This window comes from Chroicocephalus ridibundus, chromosome 11, assembly GCF_963924245.1.
Source record: "Chroicocephalus ridibundus chromosome 11, bChrRid1.1, whole genome shotgun sequence".
Taxonomy (NCBI): Eukaryota; Metazoa; Chordata; class Aves; order Charadriiformes; family Laridae; genus Chroicocephalus; species Chroicocephalus ridibundus.
This window is the reverse complement of record NC_086294.1, coordinates 21,383,295-21,405,873: the sequence shown is the minus strand read 5'-3', so window position 1 is coordinate 21,405,873 and position 22,579 is coordinate 21,383,295. Positions and strand designations below refer to the sequence as shown.

Sequence of the window (22,579 nt, the reverse complement as noted above, 5' to 3'; positions counted from 1 at the left end):
ACCTTTTTGCCATTTTCTGCTAAGGTGTTTTTGCAGAACATGCTGCTTTAGCCTTGTTTAAATGTTCCTTGGTTATCCTCAGGGATAAGACCTGAATTATTTTTTTTTTGGGTGGACTTTGGCAGACTTTCACTTGGACTTAGCTCTGACCGCTGGCCTTTGCAAGCCTTTGCAGTAAAGCTGTCAGGGTCCAAGTGAATGGCATTAGCTGGGCACCGCCGTGCCAGAGCCTCCTCCGTGGAGCTCACTGTCCGGTGACACCAAAGGCAAACTCGAACTCAAGGAGGCACAAAGTTGAGATTAAGTCGGAGCAATCGAGGAAAGAAGCCAAAGCGGCCATTAGACAGACGTTTCCACGCAGTATTCGCCAGTAGGTTTCATGTAAAATTATGTAATGGAATAAATCACTAAAACTGGGCCAGAAAATTGGAAAAGCCTGACATTGGCGTTTAAATATCCGCCAGGCTCAGGGGGTGTTTTATGAAGCAATATAGCTCTATAAAAGTAGGGCAGCCGCCTTCTCAGGGACAGAGCTGTTTTCTGTGCCTCGGAGTTGTTTTTCAGCTGTTCCAGGGTTACTTACTGACTGCGTGTTAATTAGATGATTTCTTTCTGCTTTGTGACGATGAGGAAGCCACGGTCAGGCAAAGACGAGCACGTTCAAGAGGAAGCATCGAATTTTGGTGGCTTAGGAGAGAGGTAGAACAAGAGCAGGTTTAAAGTGTCACTAAGAGACTTGAAAGCTGGTTTTAAGGTACGGGTGAATGAGCTGGGTGCCTGCTGGGCCAGAGGTAGAGGAACGGCTGGGTACACGGATAGATAGAGATGACTGTGCCGGGGAACAGCAAGAGATCATCTCGTGAGCTCGGCGTTTGCCAGGCTGCAAATACGCTCAGAAACTGTCTGCAGCGTGAGGGTGACAGACGCTCCGGTGCTGCTCAGCTACTGCTCCATCGCTTCTGCAGGGCCCCGGGGCTCCCTCTCTTACTCACCGTAGGCAAAAGCCTTCAAAAAGGTCAGGTTACTCCCAAAAGCCATTCAACTGTCATGCTAGGAAAGCCTGATTCTAAAATTGAAAAGCGGCACTACACGGATGCAAGCCTGGATTCTCAGTGGACTCTCGTTTTTGCGCTCTTGCCATGAACAGAACTAGTTGCAGGTGCAGCCGTATACCCTCGGGGAAGGATGCGGTGAAGAAAAAACCGCCTTTCCAGTGCCTGCTGTGACTGCAACATCTAAACTTTGCTGCCGAAACGCAGCTGGTCCAGCTCCGCGCGCTGCCCTGCGGCCGCTGCCGCAGCCCTCCGGCTCCGGAGAGCAGGCACCGAGCTCCTCAGCCGCGCCGAGGGCGGGCCAATTTCCACGCGTTTCACACTGGTGATGTTCCGGCCTCGGGATTCGTGACTTGTAAACGCACCAGTACATATCACAGAGGCAATATTTTAAAAACATAAATGTCTTCTCTCCTTCCTTGTTTGTCTAAATTATCTTTATAGACTTATCAATGTTTTCTGAGTCTACAGTCATTTTTCTTACAACACAAAGGGAAGGAATAATGAGTTGAATCATATAGTTCTTGATTGATAAGTGGGATTTAGAAAACAATACTTAGTCTTTTCATATTGAGCCGAAAGATTATTTTTTCACCCTTTATCAGCACTCACCCATCTGTGGCTTAAAAAAAAAAAAAATCCCCACAACTTTTCCTTGGTAGTGTCTGTACCTAAACTTCCTTCAACCATTTTACCAAAAAAATCTATACCTTTCAAAATTACGTCTGCTGATGATTTGCCTTGGTTTAGGTTTTTTCCCCAGGCAGCACGTGGATGGGCCGAGATGCGCTGCCGCTCTCTGGAGAGGCGCTTGAGAGTGACAAGGCTCGTCCCACTGATTTTAAAAACTGTTCTCTTTTCGGCAGAATAGTCAAATGATTTCTTTAACCGCTTTTATAGCTGTATGTTCCTCAAAAAAAAAAAGAAATCCAGAAATAATTATACAAACTCGTTGTATCAGTCGCACAGGTCTATTTAACTGGCTGTTAGCAAAGAAAATAGTTTGGGAATGGAAAGAATTTCCCTGGATCTCTATATTTAAGGAGATATAATCCTAGTATCCACCCATTTCATCCATCACTCTCTTTGCACTCAGAAATGTTCTTTCTCCTGTTGTAATTTAATGTTTGATATAATTTCATTTGATTCTTTGCCACGCTCTGGGCTCCGGTCCGTGCTCTCCGCTGATCAACCAGTAGATACGAGACAATCGGATGGGAGCGGAAGGGAGCCCGTCTCCAGCTGGCAGACATCCACTCAGCCTGGGAGGCTCTTCCAGATTTTCACCAGCTGAGGTGCAGCCCCGTGAGTTTAAACATACTGTGAATTTGCAAACAAAGAGCGTTCGCGTCGTGCCTATTTTTCATTCAGAGAAGCAAAACGTTAATTTCATTCAAGCCTGCTGAAGAATGAGGAATGTTCGGGAATTTATTGCTTCAAACTTTTTTTTTTTTCCTTGGTTGCCTTCAAGGCTCAGCCGTAGCACGTGCCCCGGGGGCATCGCTGAGGACGGCCAGTCAGAGCCCCCTGGCCCAGCGCCGCGGCAGATCTGTGGCACAGATGGTTTCACTTCTAGCACTGAATGTGGGATCCGTGCCTGCGATGTGTCAGTCTGACGGGAAGAACATGCTTTCCGAGTGACAGTCCCCTGGCCTCTCCCTGTGCTTTTCCAATTTATCCTCCTTTTCTCCCTCTCCACTTGCTGTTTGTGCTTGGGGGGAAATCGTGAAGATTTAGCAGAGGAAAGAGCTGAAGAAAATAGCCGGAGTGGAAATCCAAGCGGTGCAGCGTATTCAGATGGCCTAGGTTTGTTGACTGATAGGATTAGAATAGCCCGAGACAGCAAAACGACTTCACTGTCGGTGGTTAACTCAGATGAACTCTCCTTCACTTGTATCGTTTGGGAGTTTTATTTACGTTCCCGGCACCCGTCCCCCTTTGGGAAAATGGTCCTACCATGTCTCTAAGGGCAGACTTTCCCTTCTTCAGAGCACGTGGGACACCCGGGGACTGGGGATCAGCAGTCAACCCAGTGACTAAGGCGGCAGGCAAACCGGGGAGCAGCCTGAACTCCCAGTGCTGTCGGTGGCAGCATCCCAAATAATGTCAGCCGAATGCTGAGCAGGCAGCGTGCGATTGGACGTAAGCGATGCATATACCTTCTGTTGGCATTTTCTTTGGCAGTGGTTTAACACTAGCTTTCTACTATTGCTATTCCCCCCCCAAGCTGCTTTCAAATGTATGAAGAGAAGGACGGCAAAAAGATGCAAAATATGAGACAAGTAGCAGAAATATTTCTTTGCTGCGCAAGCACGCGCAAACAGCCTTCACTGGCAGCATCAGGAAAGCGCTGCATTGCCTGTTTCAAGACCAGAAAAGGAGACACATCAAACTTTTGCAGATAGCAGTGCATTCGGCTCTCCCGAGACAGGAGTTTTTGTCAGGTCATGGGACACAGTGCCCAAGCCAGGGGATGCAGGGGCCGTATGATCGTGCACGACATAGCAGTTGTCATGCACGTGCTAACATATTAAACAAATAATGGTTTTACTTTGCTAGTGCAGTAGGTTAGAGGTGGTAGAAGTCCTGCTCTCTACCTCAGTGTCTGTGGCATAGCAAAATCCTGCAATTCAGCAGCACGCTCCTTTCTGTCAGCACCAACGGTGTTTCAGCCATGTCCAGCTGCAAAGAATCAGCCAGTGGTCTCATTAAAGCTCAACTCTGCAGAATAAATGAAATTATTTTGATGTTAATAATGAAGGAAGAAGTGTTCAGTGGTGGTGATGCTAATAGTCTTTCAGCTATAGAAACTCTTTCCACCCAGTTCCTCCTACTCCAGCCAAGTGTCCAAGTTATAGCACCTGTCTCTTAGCCTATTCTCCTTTCCTTTCCCACCAGGGAGAGCAGTGGATTTTCATTCTTAGCCTATTGCACCCTATCCGTCACAAAGAAAATCCCTTGGTGCTGCTTTATTTTCAAGATCTTGCTAAAACAGCAAATCGTCATTTGTCCCATTTGCAGACCTGGGGCTGCTCTGAAAGCCTTGACTCCAAGGCTTCGGCCATTTACTCAAGGAAGTTCTTCCTCAGTTACCTACTGCTCCAGACAGAGCTCAGAGAACTCGTTATTCCAGTTCTCCTGACCTCTGAACAAGAGCATAAAAGGAAACTACCGGTCCTTTACAGCCAGTCCTCCCAAAAATGAACCAGCTTGGTGTGTTACATACCAAGAGGGGGGAGATGTAAACATCGAAGGTCAATTACCCTCTTGTCAAGAACACTTTGTGGTCTATAGACATGTCTGTCAATCTTACGAAAGAGAACGAGGGGAGCGAGCACTGAAGGCATGTTCCCATGATAAATTAATGAGACTTGGCAGCTCACTGTGAAGAGATGATCCCTGTGCTTCATGGGAGACTGTAACCTGTCTCCCCAGCCAGCCTTGCCGTGACCCCCGTGCTGTAGTTGCATCCAGGATGCGTATCCCTCTGTAAACAAGCTCCCCAATGCAGCTGCCCAGGGATCAAGCGATCTTCCTTGAGGCCTTCATATTTCCTCCCTGCTGCTCAGTAGCATGCAGCAATTGCTCATCCCAACCATACTGAATTACTTTTCCCAGCTCTGCTAGTTAGTCAATTAAAATATCTTCTGCCTATAAGCCTCTCTTGGCAATGACACTCTTTGGTGGCTCGTGTAGCTGCCTGAAATCCGAGGGACGCAGCCACGATCCCCTGCCGTGTGCTATTCTGGTGACGTACGTGCTGCTTGATGACTGGTAGCTTGAAAACACCTCATCTGCTGTCCTTTGGAGACGTGCTCAACTGTTCCCCTGGTTTATATAACCTCAAAGCAATTTGCTTTCGTGGCAGAACACGCTTATTCATTCTATTTTAACTGTGCATTGAGCTATAAATAAGGTCTCCTTGCAGATAAGAATCTTTTAGATTTCTTAATTCTTTTTTTTCTACCTTTGGAAGACTTTCTCCTGACCCCGGCTCCTGAAGGAGACTTTCCCAGCCTTAGCAGTGAAGTTGCCGGATTGACTTTTTCCTGCCAGGCAGCCACGAACGGTGTCAATCCCAGGTCGGTGGCTGCTGCTTCCCCGCAGCCACCCCCTCGTTGTTGCTGCTTGGGCTGTGGCAAAGATGAAACGAGCACTCAGTGGGGCACAGCTGAGATCACTGAAGTGTCAGGGAAACTGATTAAACCAATGATTTCCTCTTCCTCTGACCAGCTGCCTGGTAACATCTCCTACCTCACCTCCAAACCGTCTTCCCTGCACTACGTTCAGTTCAAAGAGTAATAGCCTGGGCCGTTGTCCAGCCAAATGTTCCGCTGTTTAGTGCCTCCTCTTTCTGCTGCTTTCTAGCGTTTTCCTGCTTTCCTGTCGGTAACTCTTGCCTTGTGCAATGGAGCCCTGACCCGACGCCCTCATCATCCGGGGCTGGAGCACAGCACGAGCTGGAGCACAACACAGGCTGGCCAAGGTGAGAAGGGAAGGTATGTCCTCAGAGCTGATGCTGCCGAGACCCGCCTCTGGTCCAGGCTGCAGCACGGCAGTGAAGGGGTCGCTATTTTGGCAGCTGCTTTTCTGTGGTCGTAGGTAACTTTGCTGGAGGTTCAAATGCTGATGCTCCTCTGGGGAAGTGTTGTGATGGCAGGGGGCCTGGGCTGTTGCAGAAGTGGAGGCACTTTGAAATAATTGAGAGCTAATGATATTCTCAAATTTGAATAGTTCCGTGTGTTTTCTTAAAAAATGTTACTGGTCATCCTCCATAAAAATGTGCTGGGAACTTTTTGTACCGCTTTACCTGTGGCCCTTTAGCACATGTTGTAGGAAAACTCCTGGGTCATGGAGAAGTATTATGTTCCCTCGTTAATAAAACCTAACCATAGGTGAGAGCATTATGTAAGGACCATATACGTAAAATAATTCAGGTTGGAAGAGCTCTGCAGAAGTCTCTAGCCTAACCCCTGCTGAAAGCAAGGCCAAAGTCAGCTCAGGGTGCTCCAGGCCTTCCTTGTTCAGCTGGGTTATCGATATCGCCGGGGAAGGACATGCATGGCCTCTCTGGTTCCTGTGCCACTGCTTGATCACCCGCGTGGGGAAGAATAATTCCTCATACTCAGTCAGAATTTAATCCTTTTGCTGTGCAGCTCTGAGAAGACTGTTTTCTATAACTCCCCCAGGGAGCTGCAGATAGCAACGTGGTGCCCTGTAGCCATCTCTTCTCCAGGCTGAAGAAGCCCAGCTCCTTCCTTTGGTTGGACTTGATCTCAAAGGTCCTTTCCAACCATGAAGATTCTATGATTCAGCTTATCCCAGATGCCCTGTGCGCCAGCCCCTGACCAGCCTGGTGGCCTCTGCTGGACTCGTTCCCTTGCATCAACAACTGTCCTTGTGGTGGGGCCAAGTACATTTAATTAATCGCGTAAGTAATGTGAAACTATGTCAGCTTTCACCTGCAGGGTACAAAGTTCTGCTCGGGTTATATTAGTTCAGGAAATCATCCACTGGCATTGCCTAAATCAAGCTCTATTTAATAAGTTCATAAACACATGGATATGTTTTCATATTGATATATTTTAATCATACCACTGACTTTGTTTGGTTTATTGCTTAGTTCAAACGGTGCCTTCGGGCACTAGGTGAGAGGCAGATCTTCCATTTGTTCTGTATCGGTTTCTCCAGGCGTGTGGCTCGGTACAAATTGTTATTGGCCACGCTGCGGCAAGAGAAAGACAAAGATGGAAACTGCAGCCTGAATTGTATTTATCAGGCATTTTGGAGTGATTAGAGGCAATTTCATGAAACAGCTACAACTAATTATTGTTATTTCCCACTTTTACAACAACTATTTGTTAATTAAATAATGTGACAAAACCCAGGAATGTTTGGAAAAGTGTATTAAATAATTTGTCATTCATTTATCAGTGTATTACTTACACTGAGAAGTCGCATATCCGCTAAGAACATTCCCCAGCGTCAGTTTTGATTCTTCCAGAGAAGGTGAAATTGATACTGGCAAAAACCCTAATGGGAAATGCATAACAAGAAATTCCTTGGGTAGGTGAGAGGAGGATGTTGTGTAATGGCCAAGCCCTGCCCTGGTGTCAGCCTGCAGACCCTCTGGCGCTCAGGACCATGCGGTACCCCGAGATGCGGCACTGCCTTTGCTTACTTGCAGATCTCTGCCCTCGTGCCGGCTTCTCCACACACGAGGATTTTCCTTTAGCCAAAGGGTCGTTAGCCATATGCTGCACCTGACTTTGAGGATTAGAAGACAGTAATGAGGTGGATTAGAGCACGGGATCAGTGGCAGGATTGCAGGCCAAATCCTCTTTCTCGCCGTTCTTCCGGGAGTAGCTAAGAACTGAGCAACCTGTCCTACAGCTTAACCAGCTGTGGGATTTTTCCACGCCGTTATCAGAGGCGGGATAATCTGGAGCCGTAACCCCGGGTGGGGAGGCTGGCTGGCTGGAGGCTGTGCGCGAGTCTGCTCCCCAGGCTGAAACCTGGCGATTTCTTGGTGTCGTGTTTGTGGCTTGCCTGGAGGAGGGGGTACCTGAGCGGCTCAGGAGAGACTGGTGTTCCCCAGCCAGCACTCAATTGTCACAGACTTGCATCTCCTTACAGTGTCTGTGGGTGGGAGAGTGAAAGAATGGATCTGCTGAACATCAGACAGGTGTTGTGGTGGTTGGAGGAGCTGCTCGGGGCCAGTAAGTTACAGAGCCAGTACTGAACCCGGCCGTTGCAGTGGAAAATTTTTCTTTGCTGTATATAGGCAACACATGCCAGCACTTGGCAGGAACATGCTCTCCACCCATCGGGAGAGAGGTGGGTCCTGCCTAGAGGACAGCACCGTCCGGGGCAGGAGCAGCCTGGAGCGGCAGCGTGTGGGCACCAGGCAGGAGGGAACCTGTCGAAAGCTGACAGGTCGGGGCTGGGATGGCTGGTGAGGATGATTCACAGAAATCTCGCTGCCTGGCTGGAGAAGGCAGTGGCAAAAGTTCTATTCGACCCAGAAAGATGTACCTCCCTCCAACCGTGCAGAGACTGTACGTGTGAACCGGAGAAGGCAACACGCGTGGCATGCGACAGCAGCCTCAGCGTGCTCCTGTACGTGCTGAGGAGCAAAGTCTGGTTTCCAGAGACACCATCCACAAGGCACATTAGGGCAACTCACCTTGAAGATGTGCCAAGTCTATCTCATATATTCAAGCATGCTCCCTGTAATTTGTAGAAACGAACCCATTTTAATGCTTCCCCCTGTGAAGCAACCCACGTCTTTCAGGTAAAAATGGAACCTGTATATCCACACAGCCATGCTGTGGCCTTCGTACCATGCCAGTGCCCAGGACAGGTGATTCCATGCACGATAGTGCAATTTACGGATCCAAATGTTCTCTTTAGACAACTGTCATGTATCAAACGCCAACATAATTGCTTGGGCTAACTTTCAACAATTTCAGCTGAATTTCAAGGGAGCACCTGTAAAGCAGCTCCTGCAGTGCTAAAGTCTATGCTAAGCACAGCGACCAAAAAAAACCCCAGGTGTGCTTGGCATTTCGGAACTGTGAAAGGGATCATGGTGAGAAACTTGGGTTAAAGACAGAACCCACTCCTGCAAAATTACACCCACTAAAACAGCAGAGGTCCAGACCTCCTCCTAGGAAGGAGCAGCTTGGAGATGGTACGAAGGCTGGAGGTGCAAGACAAACAGGAAAATTGGGACAGGGTCTGTGTTTTAAGTATCATTTTCTAAAATATCTGTAGGGGGAAAGGACCTACTGTACTTTTGAGTGTAGCTGGTGCTATGTAAATAGGTTCCCAAACCTTCAGTGTCTTTTGTTCTTAAGACAGCTTGGCGGAACACTTTGGATCGGTCGATGTGTTTAACTGTGACTAGGTCTGTAAATAAGTGCTCCCTGCTGATAAGGTTCAAGTGACATTTTTAGTGGCACTTGACAGAATTTAACCTGCTCTCGAGTCTTCTACTGAGCTCTTTGTTACCCAGGCAGTGAAACTGTCAAGAAGCCCTTTCTTTTATCAAACCAGTGTTAAATAGCATTAGCTTTGCAGGTTAGACGTGGTCCTGCCAGACTCGTCTGACAATGCTTAACCAGTTCTGCTGATGGCAAAACCACACCTGACCTGACACTTCAACCAACCCAATATCTGTTGGAGGGACAACACAGCAGAGCATAAGCAAGCCAGGAGGTTCCTGGAATGTGTCGATGATAACTTCCTTCTCCAAGTGATAGAAGAGCCAATGAGGAGAGGTGCCATGCTGGACCTTGTTCTCACAACAAGGAAGGGCTGGTGGGGATTGTGAAGCTCAAGGGCAGCTTTGGCTGCAATGACCATGAGATGATGGAGTTCAAGATCCTTAGGGTAGCCAGGAGGGTGTGTAGTAAGTTCTCTACCCTGTACTTCAGGAGAGCAGACTTTGGCCTCTTTGGGGATCTGCTTGGTAGGGTACTGTGGGATAAAGCCCTTGAGGGAAGAGGGGGCCAAGAAAGCTGTTTGATCTTCAAAGATTACCTCCTCCAAGCTCAGGAACGATGTGTCCCAACAAGGAGGAAGTTGGGCAAAAAGGCCAGGAGGCCTGCACGGATGAACAAGGAGCTTGTGGACAAATTCAAACTGAAAAAGGAAGCCTACAGAGCTTCCTTCAAGCCCAGGTTGTCTGGGAGGGATACAGAGAAATTGTCCTGAGCAGTCAGGGATCAGGTTAGGAAAGCTAAAGTGCAGCTAGAGTTAAATCTGGACAGGGACATCAAGTGCAACAAGAAAAGCTTCTATAGGTATGTCACTGACAAAAGGAAGACTAGGGAAAATGTGGGCCCTCTCCAGAAGGAAACAGGAGGCCTGGTCACCCGGGATATGGAGAAGGCTGAGCCACTCAATGACTTTTTTGCCTCTGCCTTTACCGGCAAGTGCTCTAGCCAAATGCCCGTGACAGAAGGCAAAGGCACGGACTGGGAGAATGAAGAACCACCCACTGTAAGAGAAGATAAGATTCAAGGACACCTAAGGAACCTGAAGGTGCACAGATCCGTGGGACCTGATGAGATATATCTGTGGATCCTGAGGGAACTGGCAGATGAAGTTGCCAAGCCACTGTCCCTCATATTTGAGACGTTGTGGCAGTCTGGTAAAGTTCCCTTTGACTGGAAAAGGGTAAACATAACCCCCATTTTTAAAAAGGGAAAAAAAGGAAGTCTCGAGGAACTACTGGCCAGTCAGTCTCTCCTCTGTGCCTGGCAAGATCATAGAGCAGATTCTCCTGGAAGCTGCACTAAGACACATGGGAAATGAGGAGGTGATTGGTGACAGCGAACATGGCTTTACTAAGGGCAAATTGTGCCTGACAAACTTGGTGGCCTTCTGCAATGGGGTTACAGCATTAGTGGATAAGGGGAGAGCGACTGACATCATCTACTTGGAATTGTTCAAAACATTTGACACTGTCCCACATGACATCTTGGTCTCTCAATTGGAGAGACATGGATTTGACAGATGGACCACTCAGTGGATAAGGAATTGGCTGGATGGCTGCACTCAAAGAGTTGCTGTTAACGGCTCAATGTCCAAGTGGCAAGCAATGACGAGTGGTGTTCCTCGGGGGTTGGTACTGGGACCAGTGCTGTGTAACATCTTTGTTGGTGATATGGACAGTGGGATTGAGTGCACCCTCAGCAAGTTTGCCAATGACACCAAGCCATGTGGTGTGGTTGACATGCTGGAGGGAAGGGATGCCATCCAGAGGGACCTGGACAGGCTTGGGAGGTGGGCCCATGCAAACCTCATGAAGTTCAACAAGGCCAACTGCGAGGTCCTTCATGTAGGTTGGGGCAATCCTAAGCACAAATACAGGCTGAGCAGAGAATGGATTGAGAGCTGCCCTGAGGAGAAGGACTTGGGGCTGTTGGTTGTTGAGAAGCTCAACACGAGCTGGCAGTGTGTGCTCACAGCCCAGAAAGCCAACTGCGTCCTGGGCTGCATCAAAAGAAGCGTGGCCAGCAGGGCCAGGGAGGTGATTCTGCCCCTCTGCTCCACCCTAGTGAGACCCCACCTGGAATACTGCGTCCAGGTCTGGGGTCCCCAGTGTAAGAAGGACACGGAACTGTCGGAGAGGAGGCCACAAAGACGATCAGAGGCCTGGAGCACTCCTCCTGTGAGGACAGGCTGAGAGGGTTGGCGTTGTTCAGCCTGGAGAAGAGAAGGGCTCAGAGAAACCTTATAGTGGTCTTCCAGTAAGGGGCCTACAAGAAAGATGGGGAGGAACTCTTTATCAAAGAGTGGAGCAACAGGACAAGGGGTAACAGTTTTAAACTGAAAGAGAGAAGATTTAGCATAGGTATTAGGAAGAAATCCTTTACTGTGAGGATGGTGAGACACTGGAACAGGTTGCCCAGAGGAGTTGTGGATGTCCCATCCCTGGAGGTGTTCAAGGCCAGGTTGGACGGGGCTTGGAGCAACGTGGTCTAGTGGACAGTGTCCGTGCCTGTGGCAGGGAGGTTGGAAGTAGCTGATCTTTCAGGTCCCTTCCAACTCTAAAAATTCTATGATTCTGTGTCACTCTGCAGAGACGGATGAAAGACCTGCGCTTTACTCCCCTCAATATTTTGTGCTCTTTACATTTCTGCTAGAATTATAAAGAGGTTTCTTTTGTCTAAAAGGCTGTTTGTTTGGTTTTGACCACTGAGAACATGTGATGCTCGTCTCAAGCTATTAAGCAGATGTCCAGCCAAAATCAATTGCCTAGCAAATGCAGACTGTTACCTGAAAGTCAAGACCTCAATAAATATTACCAGCCTCATTGTACCGCTGACAGATTCTACTGGTTGTTTTATGTTACAGTTGAACAGTTTAGACATTGCATTTGTATATATTTGCCGTCAGCCTCGGAGGGCCCATCGCATGAGCAGAGCAGGAGCAGGCAGCCTGCAGACTCGAGAAACACTTCCACCATGACCACGGCGGGTGTTTTTGTGCTCTTCTCCTTTGTGCTCTGCTGCTTCCCAGGTGAGTAACTCTCAAGGCGCTGCAGAGGCTTCGTGTCTGAGTCCTGGCTGTCTTTAAAAGGACAAGATAGCGGCTTCAAAGAGAGAAAATCTTCTCCTACAAAGAGCGAGGCTGCCTGGGTACATTAGCATCACATAGGATGCAGGAGCAGCTTTCCTGACAGTCTTAAATGGATCGCTGTTGTGGCTGGTTGTCTGTCGTAAATACAAATAACTGTGGGTAGAGTTCTGTGCTGGTAACTGGTGTTGTTACGCTTTTTACACTGTTGTTTTAATGCTTTTATGCTGCTCACACTTGTTGTACAATTGCTGCAAACGGATAAATACTTGAAGGAGGCCGTAGGTGGTCAGACCGTCGGTAACTAGTCATGGCACAAGGAAGCTCCGTGCAGAAGCCTGGCAATTTCCCTGCAGTGCTCTTGCTGCTAATGGAGAAAGAAGAGATGAAAACAAGCCGGAGTCCGATGTTCTCACGGCATATTTACATCTGATAAAATTACAAAGTCAAAGAGAATTTTTTTCCACACTCGGCTTTTTTAAAATGCATATTCCTGACAACAGATGCTGTTATGTACTTGCTTATCCTGTAGGTGACTATTTGCATTTACGTTTATGTGTGTTGACTCAGGTTTCTTTTCAGATATATAACAGCGGCTCTTTGGGGTCAAAACGGATGTGTGAGAAGATAAAGAAGGAAAAGTTATTCTATTTTCAATTAATAAATCTACCTGTCTCAAAATAAAAAAGAACAAAGCTATTCAAAACTGTGTTTCATCACGGTCAGCAATAAGCAACGCTATTATACTTATCAACATAGGAAAAAATCGTACATAGTTGATTTAGTTCAGGAAACCAATCACTGGAAATCATTCAGTTTGGTCCTGCGTATAGGAATTTTACATCCATATTTCCAGCTTTAACTGGAGGTCTTACCATATTGGCTTTATATCACGTTTTCTGCCTCTCTTTTCTTTTCCAGATGCTGCCTTTGGGGTTGAGGTGAGTGGAATATTTCTTTCTGCCTCTTTTCTCAGGTGTATGGCCTGTTAAAGACAAGAGGTAAATATGAAATAACCAAAGGAGTGAGAAAAACTTCAGGCCTGTAGGTGCTTAGCTGTTTTTCACCTAATGTGAAATTAGTGCTACTCTCATCAGATTTAATAGTGTAAAACATTGAATTATACTGTTCTTGGCTCAATATCTATGCTGTATGTTAATAATGTAGTAGTTGTAATTATACAAAAAGTTTGGATGAATTCATTTTTCACCAACTTTAAACTGGTCTAAGCCTTAAGCTGGTCATATATGACTGGGTGTAAAGGGACAGCAAGAGACTGTGGTATAAGAACCTGCCGAAAGAATAATACGTTATGAGACACTCCAGCTTCCACACACCAGGTCATTAGTCTCGCTCCTCTGGGGAAAAAGAAATTAATAAAAAAATCAATATGTTGAGAATGAAAGAGTAATAACAGAAGCGCACCGGAGGGGCCACAGGAACGTGAGGACGAGGGAGCGATGCTTAGCCTTTGTAAAACGGTGCCAAGTGAGCATAGAGACCACCACTGCTTTACCCCGGCTGGGGGCTGCGTGGCTCTAGCCCTCTCCTCCTCTGCTGCTGCGTGGGGAGGTCCCTGCAGGAAGGATTCGCCTGGTACCAGATGGCCCCGCCAGCACCAGCTTGTGCCGTGGTAGTGGAAAAACCCCCTGCAGGTTGTACCTGCTCACTGTCTCGTGCAAGGTGAGAGCTGTGAACGTGAAATGCCTTCTCCACCCTGTCGCTGTACGTTCCTTTGGCAGGTGGACTGCAGTACGTACCCCAACACTACAAACGAGGAAGGCAAAGAGGTGTTGGCCTGCACCAAGAGCCTCAGCCCCGTCTGCGGTAGCGATGGAGTCACCTACAGCAATGAGTGCCTGCTCTGTGCCTACAACATGTACGTACCGCATAGGAGGTGTCAGGCAGCAGTGCTTAGGGCTCCCGGCAGCACCGCTTCTCGACAAACAGTGATCTGTCACACGTCGCTCGTGTCAATTCCTTCAAAATGAGCTTGGGTATCACTGCGTGGCACTCCGTGGCCTAGACATCATGTCAATTCCTCCAAAATGAGCTTGGGTATCACTGCGTGGCACTCCGTGGCCTAGACATCATGTCAATTCCTCCAAAATGAGCTTGGGTATCACTGCGTGGCACCCCGTGGCCTAGACATCACTTAGTCACTGTCTTTCTCTTTGGCAGGTGTAATTTATTCGGGTTTGGGTTTTTTTCTCCAGCTCAAGGATCAGTCAGATGACAGCCCCTAGGGCACTTCTCATCACAGCAAAGCAGAGCAGAAGGATGGAGAGATGCTCTGCTCTGAACTGCCCAAAGTGATCCTAAAGCTCCCGGGCTCCTTACATCCCCCCCAGCCACTCAGTGCTAGCTGGCCAGGGAGGATGGCTCTACCTTCTCAAAAAAACCATATTAGCCTGACTGATAGAAAGAGTCAGCTTTCCTTTGTATTAGTTACATATTTCTAGCACCTGGGATGTAGCAAGGAGTCTTAGCTGAACCTTCTAACGTTTCTCTTTCCCTCTGCAGAGAATATGGAACCAATGTCAGCAAAGACTACGATGGAGAATGCAAGGAATTTGTCCCGGTAAGTGAAACCAAGAGGAAAACAAGGGGCACATTCCACTTCTGGTGGCTAAATCTGCTTATTGACTCCCCCAAGAAACAATTCAAACGCTAAATAAGAGCACGTATGAGATGTCAGAATCTTGCATTGGTCATCTTCAAGTGAGATGTCATCATAGCGAAACCCCAAAACAAGCGTTTCTCCTGCTGTGGTGGTATCCTTGGCGGCCAAACAGACGCTCTCACCAGATTTACTTGCTTTCTATAGGAAAGCCTTCACCAGTGCTTTGTTGTGCGTTCCCCCAACAGGTGGACTGCAATAGATATCCCAACATGACAAACGAGGAAGGCAAAGTGGGGCTGCTCTGCGATAAAGCCCTCAGCCCCGTCTGCGGTACCGACGGGGTCACCTACGACAACGAGTGCCTGCTCTGTGCCCATAACCTGTGAGTACGGGGAGCGCAGGGCTCTCCTGTGAGGGACAGCGAGTGCTGGGCGCTCCTCGCAGCTGCTCTTCTGAATATCGGGACTTCTACCAAGGCCGTTTCTGTAAGGCACTTGGACTTTGACCCTCCTCTTTCCTTGGTAACCAGACCCTGTTTTCCTTTGTGATTAGAAGGAAAACTGTGCCTTTGATCTAGAGAGACAAGTAGAGGGCTGTGTGGGGATCTAACACAGGACAGAATGCTTCTCTTAACTAAAAGGCTCCATGTGGCAGATGCTGCCTTGCAAGGGACAGCAACTAACCTAAGGTGCGTCTATGTTGTCACACAACCTGGCTCCTCATTCACCCGAACGCCCTGCACCCTCCCTTGTGCTTCACGTCGTGCTATCAACCCGCGCTCCAGCAGGCTGTGGCACCACCTGAGCTGGTTTCTAGAGCCATATGGACACGGCCCAAGCTGGACGTCTCCACCACGTCGTACCTGAGGCTGATCAGCATTGCTGGGACACGGGGTTCAGCAGTGCAGGTTGCTCGCCGAGCTCCCTAACGCAGGTCTTTTCCCTTCCCAGAGAGGCCGGAACCAGTGTTGGAAAGAAGTACGACGGTGAATGTAAGAAGGCAATCGCTACAGTAAGTGAACTGCATGATGAGGGACCGGGTTTTGGTCCCGCTGATGTCAGGGGAAGCGCTGGCAGTGCCGGCAGCAGCCCCCTCCTACAAGAGAGGAGCTGTCGCTGTGCTTCAGCACAGGGAAGGTTTTGCTTTCTCCACACGTAATACGCATTATCCATGCTAACGTCAGAAAAGGAAGGGGGTGACTGCACGGGAAGGGATCAGTAAAAGAGCAGTAGCAGGAATAATCCATCAGGGCAGAACTGAGGATAAGAACAGGGAATGGCTTTGGGGGTCAGACCAATGGTCCATCAGGCCCATGATGGCTTGATGCAGAGCCTGCTCTTAGCAGGAGTCGTAGGGGTTGTGTAGGAGACAGTAAGAGTAGAGTGAGTACGTACAGGACTTCTATTCTTCCAACCTCCAGCTGTTTTCAGGTGATGGACCTCAGCTCGGTGAGGTTTCTGTGCAGTCACTAAGCCTCGATAGATTTCTCCTCCCCGGCCTCTTCCTGGACCCATACATATTTTTTGCACCACGACACCTCTCAGCAGGTTTAGAACCCGTTGCGCAAAGAAACAAAATCCCACTCTCACAGCGCCTAGCTAAGCGCTGATCTTCCTGTTTTAAGGCCAGGGGAGAGATACCGGACCCTCACACAGGCATCAGCGCCTGCACTTCTCCAGACACCAGTGTTTTTCCATCTAATTTCCTGGCCAGGTCGGGAACACGGTGCAATACGATCACGAGCACGGCACGTTCACTGGGCAAACCGCTGCTGCTGCTGCTTAGAAATGCTGTGGTCAGGTTACGATATACATCTCTTCAAACAGGAAATTGTGATCTATTTTTATATTATTAAATTCTCCTGGCATAGGAGAAACTGACACCTCAGTTTATATCAGATTGTGCAAGGAAGTTAATTACTTTTAGTTAGATCGTTATCGTTAGCGCTGCGGCTGTAGCTAGGGGTTCAAGCCCTTCTGCTCTTGCCTCCTTCATATCCTTCACACTAGACTTGGGTTTTTCTTGCAGGTTGACTGCAGTGACTACCCTAAACCTGCCTGCTCGCTTGACTACATGCCTCTCTGTGGCTCTGACAGCAAAACGTACAGCAATAAGTGCAACTTCTGCAATGCAGTCGTGTACGTACAACCATGGGCCGCGTACACGTTATCAGTTGCTTCGCATAGGCACCAGTTTGCACAGTTGCCACTTTCTTGTTTGCTGACCAGTGTTGACTAGGGATTTGGGGCAGGAAAGAATACCAGCTATCATGCCAACCATTCTTGGTTGTTTTGTTGTTTGTTTTTTTTTCATTGGAGCGAAGAGCTACGTCTGGTTTGTTAGCGTGAATGGTTTGAAGACCATTATTAACCTTAACGGAGTTTCTCTTGCATGTTGCAAAGCAAAATTTGAAGTTTCATTATAGTTTCCCCAAAATATTTTCAGTCTTGAGAATAGGTGAAATCATTTCGCTCATCTCAATAATCCAACAGCTAATGGGACTCGGAGTCTGCAAGCTCTGTGGCTCCAGGGTAGGATCCTATCTGATGCCTTCTCTCGGAGCCAAGCAAAAGCACAGACTGTGGCAGGCAGGACTCTTGTGTTTAATCTATCTTTTCCTCTCCTCGCTTCCAGGGACAGCAACGGGACTCTCACTTTAAGCCATTTTGAAAAATGCTGAGTATCGGTGCTGAGAGAATTCACCACAGGATCCCCACTGGCAAACGCCAGCTAAAGATCTCACCTCAGTTCCTCTCACCCTCTGGGGAGCTCAGCTCGCTCCTGATTTTCTTTCTCAATAAACTAAATCAGCAACATTTCTTTGTCTTGTTTCATGTGTTCTCTCATGAAACGTTTTCTTCTGATCTGTTGAATGACGATGCCAGGCTGAACAGGTTACGTGCTCGCAGCTGTGGGATATCACAAGAACGTCGCCTTGCTGCCCTCCCTCTCATAAAAGGCAGAAAGTTAAATACAGACAAACCTCGGAGCGGTGTGACCGCACATAAATGATAGTCAGCCCGCGTTAGTGCTCAGACCCTTTTAGACGTCTGACGTTGTAAAGGGCTGAAATACGGCTCTGAAGCGATGACACTAGCTGATCTCTCCTAAGGTGTTCCTGCTGTCACCAGGGAAAACCCGTTCAGAGCGCGGTGGCGTCTGCGCCAGGAGCTGATCCCTGGCCGCTGGAGCGCAGCCCTCACCTGGCCCGTAGCACCCGGCAAGGGCAGCCTGTGAGCAAAGCCCATGTTTTCCAGACACAAGAGTGGGCTCTGCCTGTTCGTCTGGGTCCTCCCAATGGGTCCTTCTCATCTTGAAATTGTCCTTTAACAACCTCCAAGTGTTTTAAGACAAATGCCTTCCTAGGGATGGTTCCTGCTCCTGCCTACTTGTCTTCTCTCTCGGTCTTTAATAACCTAATACCCTTTGCCAGCCCAAGGAGTATTTCGACAGTGTTTCACAATCCAAGGACAAAGTAGCCTTCTGTTTTTTGAGAGTGTGACCTGTCATTGGCGTATTGTCCGTGAAATTTATTTTGCTTTTGTCCTCTGTTGGGGTATTGAATTGGTGTTTTTTTGATCCACACAAGAGAAACATAAATAAATTGGGCACATCCCTTCTAAAAAGTAATGTCTCCCATAGGCATTTCTTCTGGGAGCCAAAGGGAGGGGGTTGCTTGTTTTCCTTGATGGAATGAGGTCATCCAAAAAAGCGATGCTTTAGTGGTAAAACAAAGGATTCATGTTGAGATGGGCAGATGGATGAAGCAGCGATTTCCAGATTGGGTTCAATGTTTCTGGGATCCGGGCTAGGGTCTCACATCATTCTGTCATCATCAGACTATCAGTCCATTACTGCAAATCTAACCCACAATGCTAATGGCTTTTAGGGAAAATAACAATTGTAAATTCTCTGAAAGTGCCCATAAAAGTTGCTCCATCCAGTCCAGTCCACGGACTCCCTTCAGTGTCTGGGACACCCTCGTCCTTGCCTGCCCAGTTCAGAGTTTTGCTGGTTTCACTATAACTTAATCATGCTTTACTGGGATGAAGCATGAAAACAAAAGCAGAGACTTTCCACTCTGGAGGCCGTTCATTCAACGTTTTGCTTGTGAAAAAGCACTGCATGTAAATAAGCACCGAGAGCTGCCCACAGAGAAAATCTGACAGCAGTTGCTAGTTAGGTTTTTATGGTTGCTCTTTTGCCCGCAGGAATTTTCCATGGTCCTTCAGAAGGAACCGGTCATGTATTTCACTTGAAATTACGACACAGAGGGTGTACCTAACATATCTAAACTTCTCGTGACTCCTGTTGGTGAAGCAGCAGTCTTCCTGGCTCACAGCACGGCTTGCCTCTATCGAGATTGACACCCCGACAAAAGGGCCGGGAACGTTACTTCAGAAAAAGGGCGGATAAGCCAAATAGGAACGCGCGCCCACACACACACACACACAGAAGTGCGTACACGTATATATATAAGCATGGATACCACCTGAGGGCAGAGTTAAAGCTACGTTTACGGAGCAAAACAGAGGCTCTGCTGCACACAGACGCTCCAGCCACCATGAAGACGGTGAGCGTGTTGCTGCTGTTTGCCCTGGCCCTTTGCTGCATCCCAGGTGAGTAGCTTCGCTGCCTCCTGCTCTGCCTTTGAGTAAGCGCTGGCTGTCTTTAAAACCACAAAAAACATCCTCAGACTGGAAAGAGCTTCATTCTACAAGGACTTATTTACTCCTAGAGAGATAGTGTTGAAAAGACTTGACATCAAAGACTATCACTTATGGGGTAATATTTTAGCAACAGAACTGAGTGGGTAAGAACAACTGTGGGAACAGCTCTACTCTCAGCGCTAGTTTATGCATAATGAAAGAAGTGACATGTACGTGGTACAACCCGGAGACTCAGACATCCAGTATTTAACCTCTGAAGTGTTGCAGAAACACAAATTACTTTACTGAATGAAACGAACGTTTCTTGTAGGCATCCTAAGCTGAGACACAATTTGCGAGCCTGAGCAGTTGTAGGAGCTTTAGAAAAGTTACACTAAATATTAAATACTCCTTTTATTTAAGGAACATTGTGGAGATGCGTATAAGACGCTGCCTCCGTGTAGCAGCTTTATGACCCTGTTTGCCTCAGTAACTTGCGCAGCTTTGAGTACGCGTCCTGCTCCAGCCTTTCAACCGTGGGAAATGCATTTCTCTCCTTTAGTACACTCTTTTCCATTCTTGGCTATAACCCTCATTAAAAAAATCGTACCAGAGAAGCAACTTTGTAAACTTACAATGTGGTGCAAAATTCTGCCTGAAATTCCCTTTGTCTCAGAAATCACGGGCTAACAAACAATGAGTGGAACGTTGCATGTTCAGGGCACGCATTCACAGGTTTTTAACACTAACAGAACCCACGAATTGCATTTGTATCTTATTTCCTTCTTGTTTTCTTTTTTTTCCAGATACTGATGCATCGCAGGTAAGGGACAGATCTTTCTATTTTCAATCATTTCTTTCCTCAAAGCAGTTTCTGTATAAATCCTTACTAATCACATTGTGATCGAGCATTTGAAAATCCTGAGTCATCCAGCTGTCGGAACAGTATGTGCCCCAGATATTACTGGGAGAGATTGCCGTTTTCATCTGATGATCGTTTCGACAAGTAGTGCAGCATTCTGTTAGTGTCCAAGTCATTGTCAAAGTTACCGCAGCAGCATTTCGGATGGTTACACGGGCTCTATGTTGCTGGAGGCAACACAGCGCCATGCTCCTCCCCTCTCCCTGGGCTTTTTCTCAGCCACTGCTGGTGGCCAGTACCGGGGGGAGCTCTGGGGGGGCGTGGGGTCTCCTAATGGCACCTTTCTTACCGATCTGTCGTTGAGAGCTTTTTTGTGAATGTACGTTGCATTTATCTACAGGACTACTGCAGGGGCTACGTGGTTCCCAGGCCTGTCTGTACCATGGAGTACATCCCACACTGCGGGTCTGATGGCGTAACATACGCCAACAAATGCTTATTCTGCAATGCTTTCCTGTACGTATAAAATAAACCTCTTCACTAAATAAATGACGAAATAACTTAGCTGAAACTAACTAATTGGTCTCGGAGACTGGTTGGAGACGTAAAGTTCTTTTATTTGGTGTTTACCTGTTCTCCTAGTAGCAAGGGTCAGGTTTTTATTGGGAGAATTCGCCAGGAATTCCTTTCTTTCAGACATAAAGAGACAACATTTATTAGAGTTCTTCATTTCCCTGTTAACTTGCTGAAGAGCTTTCTTCCAGCAAAGAAAGTCTACTTCCTACAGACTATTTGTTCTTCCTTTAAATTAAGTCTTTATCTTGTCTTTGAATGTTAGTAATAGAAGGAAATAGCCAGAACAGCGTGCAGGAGTTTTCTGCTTTGGTTAAGTTCCTCTAGGACATATCCTTCGCCAGAGGGAAAGGCAAACAGTGAAAGCCCAGATGTTCTGTCTCTGAGGTACTGATTTCTTTCTCCGCAGGAGAAGCCGACGGACTCTTCGCTTGAAATCTCTTCGAGAGTGTTAACTTCTCAACAGGCTTCAGCTCGGAAAGAGGAATCCTCCCTGGCGATGTTCCCCATGGCAGATGCTCCCCTAAGGCCTTGTCCTGAACCTTGAAAGCTCATGATGAATGTTGAAACCTCTGCTTAATAAAAAAAAGCCATCAGCATTTACGTCTTGTTTTAATAATACATCTCGTTCTGGTTTTACCTAAGATGTTGCATGATTACAGCACTGCAACGATCCTGGGGTGTGGGTGTTAACGGGCAAATTACAGGGAGGGAGAATACATTGTTCTGATCTACAAAGAAATCAACCCCAACCACAAGAGCAATGGATAGATCTTGAAGGCATCTGCCTTCAGGTTCCCAAAAGCAGCCCAGAGCTGGAGGTGCATCCTCGTGCAATGCTCCAACCGATTTTTTCTACTAAGGGCGTCCCGGGCGGACACTCTCTGCTGGGGTGGGAGGAACCCTCTGCGCCTCCTAGACGCCCTAGGTAGACCTACCCCCTGGGTAGACCTTGGCGGCACGAAGAGGCCCCAAGCAAACCTGGACATACACATAATTAGAGACAGTCCCAGTCCCAAGACTGTTGCAGCTGGGGGCGTTTTGTGTCTGCTCTGCAAAAGCCATGGAGGCACAGAGGGTCTTGCTGGCATCGGGAGCTCCTTGTCCCATTTCAGTTTCCAGGGTTAGTTCCAATTTCTTATGCCCACGAGAGAGGTGGTGAAGAAGGGCAGTTCCCCAGCTGCATCTCTTCCCCTTGCAAGCGGGGCTGGAAACACACCTTTAGGTGAGAGAAGCCCTTTTGCAATGTGCTCTGCCTCCCGAAGCAAGGGGACAGGATGTTTTCTCCGGGCAGGCAGATACCCGGCTGCCCACGTTCGTGTTTGCAGCGTTCATCGGTGCGGGGGGTTGCAGAAAACCAGCGGGCAGTCAGTCCTAACAGCCGTGATGTTCAGAGAGCTGCTAGCAATCGCTACCGCAGCCCGCTTCTGCACCTCACCCACCACTTAGCTGCTGCTTGTAGGTAATTACGCCGACTGTCGCTCGTAGAGGATTCTTTGAGGTTCTTCGGCCTCTGGAAATCTCGGCTGATGAAAGGAAGGGCTCAGAGTCATAGCGTTAATTTATTATTCATTAACAGCGAAGCGCTGGCAGTGTGGCGTGCTGTAGGGGCAGCAGTCTCACAGTCAAATAGTTAATGATCTTAAGTGACAATGTGTCGCTTTCCAGACAGGGGAGAGAGCAGCTCTCTGAAGGGAGACAATTTCTTTCCCAAAGACATGACTCTCTGCAA

At 47.9% G+C, this 22,579-nt stretch overlaps 2 protein-coding genes across 2 annotated transcripts; both read left to right on the top strand.

Annotated features, from left to right (window-relative positions):
• Positions 1 to 6,448: 6,448 nt before the first annotated feature.
• Positions 6,449 to 17,472, top strand: LOC134521946 (ovomucoid-like). The gene is made up of 9 exons (XM_063349087.1): positions 6,449 to 6,483; positions 11,919 to 12,083; positions 13,062 to 13,081; positions 13,883 to 14,019; positions 14,664 to 14,721; positions 15,009 to 15,145; positions 15,714 to 15,774; positions 16,792 to 16,901; positions 17,398 to 17,472. Exons 2-9 carry the CDS (start codon positions 12,029 to 12,031, stop codon positions 17,441 to 17,443), a joined length of 624 nt encoding a protein of 207 aa, XP_063205157.1. The 5' UTR covers positions 6,449 to 6,483; positions 11,919 to 12,028; the 3' UTR covers positions 17,444 to 17,472.
• Positions 17,473 to 19,062: 1,590 nt separating this feature from the next.
• LOC134521909 (ovomucoid-like) lies at positions 19,063 to 21,446 on the top strand. Its single transcript, XM_063349018.1, has 4 exons — positions 19,063 to 19,382; positions 20,219 to 20,235; positions 20,675 to 20,790; positions 21,257 to 21,446. The coding sequence occupies exons 1-4, from the start codon at positions 19,328 to 19,330 to the stop codon at positions 21,300 to 21,302; spliced, it is 234 nt and encodes a 77-aa protein (XP_063205088.1). The 5' UTR covers positions 19,063 to 19,327; the 3' UTR covers positions 21,303 to 21,446.
• Positions 21,447 to 22,579: the final 1,133 nt, after the last annotated feature.